The following is a 9,884-nucleotide window of genomic DNA, read 5'->3' on the forward strand; positions in this document are numbered from 1 at the left end:
TTCATCAGAAAAATTGTCATTTATGTCTCTCTCAGGACCATCCTGTAATTCTTTCTCCTGAATACGTGACAAATGATCTGCCACATTGTTTTTCCACTCCAGCTTTATCTCGGATCTCCAAGTCAACTCTTGAAACAAGAGCATCATCTTAGAAAACGAGGCTTGGCATCCTGCTTATTTATCAAGTACTTGATAGCAGATTGGTCAGTAAAAATAATTACCTTGGACCCCAACAAATAAGATCTAAATTTGTCCAATGCATACACTACTGCTAGCATTTCCTTTTCAGTTGTGGCATAATTTTCTTGTGCCTCATTTAAAATTTTACTAGCATAGTATATGACATGTAACAATTTATTCTTACGTTGGCCAAGGACTGCACCTATAGCATAGGCACTAGCATCACACATCAAGCTCAAATAGGTAAACTCCAATCCAAAGCTCAAGAATGGGAGCTGTAGTGAGCCTTTCTTTCAAGAGATTAAAAACTTTAAGGCATGCATCTCATCAAAATGAAATTTACAATCCTTTTTAAAAGTTGGCTCAAAGGTTTAGCTATTTTAGAAAAGTCTTTTATAAATCTCCTGTAAAACCCAGCATGTCCTAGAAAACTTCTAATATTAGTCATATTATTAGGGTGAAGAAGTTTTTCAATCAACATCAATTTTGCTTCATCTACCTCAATCCCTTTCTCAGATATCTTATGACCTAAGACAATTCTCTTGGACCATAAAATGACATTTTTCCTAGTTAAGTACAAGATTTGTTTATTGGCATCTTTTTAAAACATGAGTTAAGTTAAGCAAACATAAATCAAAACAAGAGCCAAAAACGGAAAAGTCATCCATAAATACCTCAAGATTTTTCTCCACCATGTCAGAAAAAATGGAGAGCATGCACCTCTGAAATGTGGCAGGTGCATTACATAGACCGAACGGCATCCAACTATAAGCAAAGACTCCAAAAGGGCAGGTGAAGGCTATTTTCTCCTGGTCTTTTGGTGCCACTGGAATTTGGTTGTAACTAGAATAACCATCCAAGAAACAGTAATAAGTGTGACCCGCCAGTCTTTCCAACATCTGATCAACAAAAGGAAGTGGGAAGTGATCCTTCCTTGTGGCAGCATTCAACCTCCGGTAATCCACACACATTCTCCAACCAGTAATGGTTCTAATTGGAATAAGTTCATTTTTCTCATTGTAGACTACAATGATACCTCCCTTTTTTGGAACAGTCTGCACTGGGCTCACCCAAGCAGTATCCGAAATCGGGTAAATCATACCAGCATCAAGAAGTTTCATAACTTCTTTTCTCACCACCTCCTTCATTGTTGGATTGAGCCTCCTTTGAGGCTGCCTTACTGGTCTAACCTCATCCTCCATGAGGATTTTATGAGTACAAAATGAGGGATTAATACCCTTCAAATCAGAAATTGACCACCCTATGGCAGTCTTATGTTCTTTCAGCACTGCAATCAATCTTGTTTCTTACTCAAAAGACGAATAAGCTCCTTCAACTCCACCTTTGGGGCACCATCTTCCTTGTCAGAATCTTTCTTCTCAAGAACTTCAAATACCTCATGATTTTCTTCCTTAAAAGGAACCATTTCATGCACTCCAAGTTCTTCTTCAGACTTTTGACTAGAAGATATTTCTTCTTCCACCACCTGCTCTAGAATATCAAGTCTAAAATAGTCGCCTTTGTCAGAAGATTGTTTCATGGAGTCAAAGACGTTGTTGGTGATAGTCTCATCATTCATCCTCAACTCAAGCTTGCCATTTTCAACATCAATCATGGCTCGAACAGTAGCCAAGAAAGGTCTACCCAATAACAGAGGCATTTCAGTACCCTCTTCCATATCCAACACCGCAAAATCTGCTGGGAAGATGTACTTATCCACTTTAACAAGAACATCTTCAATAATTCCACTCGGTCTCCTCAAAGATCTATCAGTAAGTTGAAGAGAAACTATGGTGGGTTTTAATTCAGTAATTCCCAGAGATTTACAAACAGATAACGACATCAGATTAATACTTGCCCCAAGATCACACAATGCTCTGCCGACATCAGTATTACCAATAGCAATTTGAATATTGAAGCTCCTTAGATCACTAAGCTTGGGTGGAAACTTCTTCTGTATTATGGCACTACACTCCTCAGTGAGTGTTGTTGTCTGGCATTCCTGCAGCTTGTGTTTTCTTGATAATAAGTCCTTCATAAACTTGGCATAATTGGGCATATTAGCCAAAGCTTCAGCAAAAGGTATATTTGCATGCAACTTCTTGAAGATATCAAGAAATCTTGCATATTGCTGCTTCTGAGCATCTTTCTTGAATCTTTCTGGATAAAGTGCCATGGCCTCACATATTCAGGATTCAACTCAAATTTCTTTTTTTCAGCAACTATAGGTGGCTCTTCTTCTTCAACTTTCTGAACATGTTTCTCCACATCAGAAGGAATTACCACTTCTTTTTCTGGCTCCTTAACCTCCTTAATCTTCTCATCAGCTTCCATATTTGTGTTTGGCTTTCCTGGAGCTGCTACCACTTTACCACTTCTAGTTGTGATAGCCATACAATCGTCCTTGGGATTAGTAATTGTATTGCTAGGGAAGGTACCTGGAGTTCTCTCAGCAAATTGTTTAGCAAGTTGGCCAAATTGATTCTCCAAGTTTCTAATAGAGGCAATGTATTCTTTGTATTGGCTCTAGTCTCTTCCATAAAAGCATTGGAATGTTGAGCCATTGTCCCACTAGCTTCTCCAAGTCAGGAGGTTCCTTAGACTGAACTGGTGGTGGTTGCAAATAATTGTTAGACTTGAAATCAAGACCAGTCCCCTGCACCCTCCTCTGAAAGTTATTATTTTCAGAAGGAAAATTCTGATTCCTTGGAATATTTTGTGGCGGAGGCCTCTGATCATACCAAATGCCATTCACATGCACTTGTTGAGGAGGATCAGACGACAGCAAAGAAGGACATTTATTAGATTCATGATTGTCCTTGTAATATTCACAAACAACTGAATCAGCTTGAGCTTAGACACTAGAGAGTTGCATCTTATCAAGCCTCGAGGTCAAATTTGCCATTTGCTGAGATAATAATTTATTCTCAGCCAGCACAACATCATTACCTTCTAGCTGAAGGATACCTCTCTTAGGCTTGGATGACAAACCTTCATTCCCATTTGCAGCCATTCTTTCAATCAGCTCAAAAGCCTCATTTGCTCTCAAGGATTTAATACTGCCACCTGTTGCACTATTCAACACCATCCGCACTTCAGGTTTACAACCATTGAAGAAAATTCTCACTTGATTACCAGCTGTCAAGTTATAATGAGGGCACCTCCTCAGTAAATCCTTGAATCGGTTCCATGATGCACACATCGTTTCACCCTCTATTAATTGAGTGAAATTGGTGATATCATTCACCATATGGTTGTATCTCTCCATCGAGAAGAATTCAGCAAAGAACTTCTGAGATAAATCATCCCATGTAGGAATACTTCTTACAGGCTGCCTTTCCAACCAACTAAGAGCCTTTCCGTTAATAGCAAAAGGGAACAACCTCAACCGGATTTCGTCATTAGACACCTGAGGGTGTTTGGTTGAGTCACAGATCATCAAGAATCTGTCAATAAACCTGTGAAGATCTTCACTCTCCTCTCCTCCAAACTGAGCTCTCTCCACCAATTGAATATGGAAAGATTTGAGCTCCCAATTGTTGTTGGCAACGTTAGGCTGAACAATGCTCGAGTTGGGCCTGTTGAACGAGGGAGTTAGAATAGTATCCATGAATGGATTATCTGCATCATTGTTTCCTGCCATGGTTTGTGCTTCTTCCGACAGAATCTCTAACTCGTTGAATGCAAGCTTTTTCCGAGCAAGTTTTTTGTTTCTCTTTTCAGTCTTTGTAATCTCCAAATCAAGTGGAAATTTTGGAATTTTACCTCGCATACAGCTCAGAAAAGAGATTCGTAGCATTGTTCAAATATCACACAAAAATAAAAATAAAAATAAAAATAAAAATAAAATCCAATCTTAAAGATCAAGATTATATGATATAAGAAACGTCAATCCCCGGCAACAGCGCCAAAAACTTGATGCTTACCGGCAAGTGTACCCATCGCATAAGTAATACAGTGATAACAAAGTATCGTCTCCACAAGGATTGGGATCGAATATCAAATAATTTTCCTTTTAAGATGGAAGGAAATCAAATAGGTGTGTGAAAATTGTTGTTGATTTGGGTAAAAATAAGAACTAAAAGTAAGAACGTGTTTTTAAAATTTTTGTTATGAAAAATAAACAGAGATTGATTTTATAAAATTGGAGAAAGCATTGTAGCTAGAGTACACTCACCGAATGATTCCCACTTCTTACTTTGGATTGATTTACAATATTCATTTACATAAATACTCAGATAAATTATCATCTAAAAATATTATTAGTTAACCCTCAATTCCTTGCAAGATTAACCCTTTAACCCTTGTTATCAGATTGATCAGTTCTAATAAAGAAGATAGAAATTACGCACAGAGTAGAATTAAAGATAAATATATAAACAAGTAAATGTAAACCAATCTGTCGTAACAAGGGTTCACATAGGGTTTGTGACCCTAACTACAATAAAAAGAACTAACCAACCATTATCATGGCTAAATATTCAATATTTAACATAAATTGCTAAATGAAAAGGGGAAGAAGAAGATGAAATAGATCTCCAGAACCCTCTCTGAGCACCACTGTCGTCTCTCTTCAATAGAATAGGATTGGATCCCTAATTCTGTAAAAGACATCCTATTTATACGCCTCTTTTCCTTCTTCCAAAAATACCCTCGGACAACACGGTGTATTTTTTTTCACAAACCGGCGCAAGTTGGTGCCACTTGGCGCTGTGCCTCTGTCCGAATTGCAAATGGCGATCCTGAACTTCTCGTAAACCAGCGCGACTTGGCGCCGGTGTGGCGCCACTTGGCGCTGGTGTGGCGCCATTTGGCGCGTGTCCCTGTGAATTGCCTCAACACGTCATGAAAAGTACGCACACCGGCGCGGGTTGGCTCCAGTGTGGCGCCAACTCGCGCCACTTCAAGGAAGACGCTGCAAAAATCGTAGAACGGCGCAGATCTGCGCCATGGTGGCACCAGTTCGCACCATGTTGCTGGAATTTGTACTGTGCTACACCCGTGTGGAGTCGCGTCAACAAGCTTTTTACAATTTTGTAATTTTCACTTCTTCTACCTGTATAAACATAACCAATAGGTGAGAAATATCATTGACATGGAAAGAATCAATATAATAAGCAAATATGTATTTAAATTTCTCTTTTATGACTCAATTCGTATCAATTTCAGCTTAGAAAACTAAATCTGCCAGAGGCACATCAAAGGCCAAGAGGGTCAAGGTTGCTGAGACCAAGGGAACTGGGAGTTCCACTTCTTGGAAAGACAGGAAGTTTGCCGAAAAGGGAAAAGGAGAGCAGTTGGTTGCTAGGCAGGCGGCTAGTCAATTCAAGAGGACTTCTTCGCAGCAGGGAGGTTTTGCTATACCTCTTTCCACTCCTAGATGTTCGGGGTGCGGAAAGGAGCATGCAGGACGTTGTGCTACCGGTCAGTTGATCTGTTTTCGCTGTGGCCAGGAGGGTTATTACTCCAGAGATTGTCCGTCGTCGACGACGAGAGCTGCAGCAGTTCAGGCAGTTCAATTTCAGATGATTCCTATGGCATCTACAGCGGCACTTGTTGTGCCAACTGCCACTGAGCGGGTTTACATTTTGGATCGTTTGCAGTCGGATAGGGCTCCGAACCTTGTCAGAGGTACTGTTTCCATTGGTTGAATTGTTGTTGATATTTTGTTTGATTCCGAGGATACGCATTCCTTTATTGCAACCCCAATTGTTGTGGGGCTTGAGTTGCCCATGTTTGTACTTTCTCCACCGTTGCGGTTGACCACCGCCACCGGAGAAAAGTGTGATACCTCCACCATACATCGAGATGTCGTGTTTCAGTGGAATGGCCATGGTTACTCGGTAGATCTGATTGGATTGCCGATGGCTAATTTGGAAATCATTATGGGCATGGATTGGTTGTCCAAAAATTGTGTGATGATTGATTTTTTTGTCAAAAGAGTGGTGATGTCTCTGTGTGATTCCACAACCAGTTCCTCGCCATATATTTCAGTCCTGTGGGCTAGGAGGGCCTTGAGAGCAAGGGCTTTTGGCTATGTTATGTGGGGAGGGTTGGTGAGTGGGGCACCGGGGGATCTCACTGGCATTCCTGTGGTGAAGAAATTCCTCGAGGTGTTTCCTGAGGAGATTCCTGAGTTTCCACCACAACAGGAGATAGAGTTCTCCATTGATTTGTTGCCTGGTGTGGGGCCTATCTCATTAGCTCCATATCGGATGTCGCCACCAGAGTTGGCTGAGTTGAAGTAGCATTGTGAGGGTCTTTCGGCGAAAGACTCCACTCGACCGAGCGTGTCTCCATGGGGAGCACCAGTCATTGTTGTTAATAGGTAAGATGCCTTACGCCATTACTATCGTGATGGTGCTTTGTTCGAGAATATAGAATTCTCTTCTAGGAAGACTAAGTGTGTAACACTTGGACTTTGTGGCTAGGCCACGCGTGATCTTGTATATGCGAGGCACTGCATGTACAATTCGTTTGTGAGTTGAGTGGTCTCCATGGCTTTAGGATCGTATGTTGATTAGTGATATGCTTCATAAGTAGTTGGTATGTTAACACCATGGGCAGTGTAAAGCATGAAATAAGTACGATAAACTGTGATAATATATCAATGTTATTTCACCTTTGACTGACTCTCGATTTTAAAGATACCATGGAGATTGAGGTATACCGTTACATAGAATTTTTGGTTTATTATGTTATGGAAATTGAAAATTTTGCAGGTGTACGTGAACTAAGGTACATTACTATGTAAATGAGTATGTTAACTAGCATGTATTGGTTGAAATGAACATGATTATGATTTTGTACTGTGGAATGAATATGAATTTGTTTTGGGGATATTGATTATAAATTGTAAGTCTTGTCGAGGTTAGAGTCATGGAATGAGACCAAACTCACTCAAGTTTTGTGTGGATTAGAGTAGGTAGGGTCAGATCACCTCTATTGAGAAAGTGACTGATGATCCCAGAGAATCAAATGACGTTTTGATGTCATTGTGAAACTTCGAGTTTGGACGGTGACCTCTTTGTTTGAGGGTGCACATCTCGAGATTGAGACTGTGAGAGTCGGGAATGAGCATATGGAGAAGAACCAGGACGGTGTGTCTTTGAATAAGGAAGGACATTGTTGTTGTGTGTCCAATTGTTGTGATGCCTGAAGGTGAAGATTGAACACCAGAAGCTGTTGATAAGCTTCAACCTCTTGATGTACCACAGTGGAAGTGGAAAAATATTTCCATGGACTTCGTTGTGGAAAAATAAGGAGCTATTCGGCTTGGACTTTGTCCAAGATACTACCCTGCAGATCCAGATGATCAGAGAAAAGCTGAAGCGGGCGCAGAATCGTCAGAAGAGTTACTATGATGTTAAGCATCATCCACTAGAGTTCAATGAGGGTGAGCACGTGTTTATGAGACTTTCACCTGTCACCGGTGTTGGTAGCTGAGCCCGCAATTCTTTGGGCCATACCAGTTACTTGGTAGAGTAGGACATGTTGCCTACCGGCTTGCCTTGCCACCAAACTTGGCCAACATCCCCGACGTGTTTCACGTGTCTCAGCTTCGCATGTATGTAGCAGATCCTTCGCACGTGGTACAACCGGATGATGTGGAGGTTCGGGAGAACTTGAAAACTCCCGTCGGACCACTCAAGATTCTTGATCGTGGCGAGAAACAGCTGAGGAGCAAGATCATTCCGATGGTCAAAGTGCAATAGTCAGGAAGAACTCCTGAGGAGTGTACCTGGGAGCGAGAGGACGAGCTTTTCTGGCAGTATCCCGATTTTCAAGACAGGTATATTCTGATTTTGAGGATAAAATCCTAAAAATTTGGGGTGAATGTAAGAACTCGCACCGTTAATTAAGGAATGTATGGTAATTCCATAATTGACCCTAATAATTGTGTTAAGGCTTATATAAGTATGGTAAGTGAGTAATAATGTTGAAAGTCGTTTTTCTAACGAAAAGTGCAGATACCGGTTCTGCTACTCGGTATAAATGTGTACCGATGAAGTATCCCGGAAAATTATAATAAGTACATGAATATTCCTAGAATAATATGTAGGACTGTGATTTCAAGTTTCAAGTTAAAATAATGAGAACTGGTGCCAGAAATAATACTGACTATGAAAAAGCGTGTACCGAAAAGGTGCTGCGAAAAATATAATAAAAATATGATAAATCTTTTAAAAATGAGTAGGTTCAGAATCCTAAGTTTGGGATTAAAATGCTAAGCGTAGCAATTGGCGCTAATACTGTGTGTTAAATTCCTATGTCACTATAAATGCAACTTTTGGCACATAACCCTAGGCCATATTGGCTTCCTACGTGAGTCTTCAGCAGCCGAGTGTTTCTCTTCTTGTCACCTTCACCTTCCCTCACTCTTTTGAACCAAAGGTGTCATTTTTACTCTTGGTTTCTCTACCAAAACACCATTGCCTTGTGTGGGTTGGTCTTGTGAGGTTGTGAGTGGCTTCATTGCTGAGTTGTATCCTCTGATTGTGTGTGTGGAGGTGCTGAGTTTGAGAGTTTGTTTGAGGGAGCTTGGTTCTTTCATTTTAAAGCTCCAAGGGGTGATCTTTGGTACAAAGAACCAACCTTTGATCACCATTTTCGTGCACCTTGTAGTCAAAATCTTTGGAGCTGGTTGGTGAGTTCCAAGAGCAACCTTTTTCTGAGTTTGAACCTTGGGTAAGTTGTACAACTTTTGATCATGAGTTTTAATGGGTTAAAGTGGAGTCTTGCCATGTTTAAGGTGTTAAACAAGTAACCAACTGGTATATGAATTTAAAAGAGGATAAATATGCATGCTTTAACGTTGGAATGGGTTAAAAACCCAACCTTTGGAGTGATATCTCGCGAAATGCAGAAACTGCATTCTGTTGCGAAATATCCGGATATGGGTTTTGAGATATCCGAATATGGATATCCGGATATGATATCCGGATATTGATATCCGGATATGGCCCCGACAAATATTCGGATATTCTGGGTTTTCGAGAACAGTGAAGGTACTGTTCATACAAAATGGTATTCTGGGTTTGTGGACCCTAGATTGATGAAGTTGAACTTCTGTAATATTTAATCTAAGTCAAAATCTATGTGATTAAGAGCTTATGGCTTTGTGAGAAGCCTAAAGACTTGAAACGTAAAGGAAATGCGTTGTCTTTATGTTGTATGCTTGTAGAGTATGTTTATTGATATGTTAATTGGTTCATAACAGATTGTGATTCTGCTGTGTTTGGACTTTGAGCTTGTGTGGACTCTTGGATTGGATAGTTAGCTTAAGAGGTAAGCTTTCGTGTTCTCGGTTTAGCTATTGTTGGTTGCACCATACCCCATGGGGGAATGGTTTATATGCATGATGTGTTTTCATGCTTTAATATTTGATATTTGAAATGCTTGTGAGTTGTTAAGTGCAAGGGCCTTATAATATGCATGTGTTGTTCCATCTAGACGGTAAGCCTGAGTATGTGGTGTCATACAAGACGGTGATCCGTGGGTGGATGTAAGTGGCGTCTTGCACTATTGTAGGATTTAGACGTACGTAAATCCTGCATTTCTCTGGCCAGTAGAATAGTATTGACACACATGACATGATTATCTGTTTGCATTGCACTGATTTTGGGAACTGATATTATATGTTGCTTTTAGAACTTATTTTGCACATGTAAGTGAGCTTGGGGTGGAGAAATCCTTGAGGACCC

At 40.4% G+C, this 9,884-nt stretch overlaps 2 protein-coding genes across 2 annotated transcripts; both read right to left on the bottom strand.

Moving 5' to 3' along the window:
• Positions 1-1,474: 1,474 nt before the first annotated feature.
• On the bottom strand, positions 1,475-2,574 carry LOC133310509 (uncharacterized). Its single transcript, XM_061511439.1, has 2 exons — positions 2,365-2,574; positions 1,475-2,182 (listed from the first exon to the last, which is right to left on the bottom strand). Exons 1-2 carry the CDS (start codon positions 2,572-2,574, stop codon positions 1,475-1,477), a joined length of 918 nt encoding a protein of 305 aa, XP_061367423.1.
• A 100-nt stretch (positions 2,575-2,674) lies between these two features.
• LOC133310510 (uncharacterized) lies at positions 2,675-3,823 on the bottom strand. Its single transcript, XM_061511440.1, has 2 exons — positions 3,083-3,823; positions 2,675-2,998 (listed from the first exon to the last, which is right to left on the bottom strand). The coding sequence occupies exons 1-2, from the start codon at positions 3,821-3,823 to the stop codon at positions 2,675-2,677; spliced, it is 1,065 nt and encodes a 354-aa protein (XP_061367424.1).
• Between the last annotated feature and the right edge of the window lie 6,061 nt (positions 3,824-9,884).

Source organism: Gastrolobium bilobum, unplaced genomic scaffold (genome assembly GCF_033153095.1).
Source record: "Gastrolobium bilobum isolate Gb01-03AN ecotype WA unplaced genomic scaffold, APGP_CSIRO_Gbil_v1 utg4571, whole genome shotgun sequence".
NCBI classification, from domain to species: domain Eukaryota; kingdom Viridiplantae; phylum Streptophyta; class Magnoliopsida; order Fabales; family Fabaceae; genus Gastrolobium; species Gastrolobium bilobum.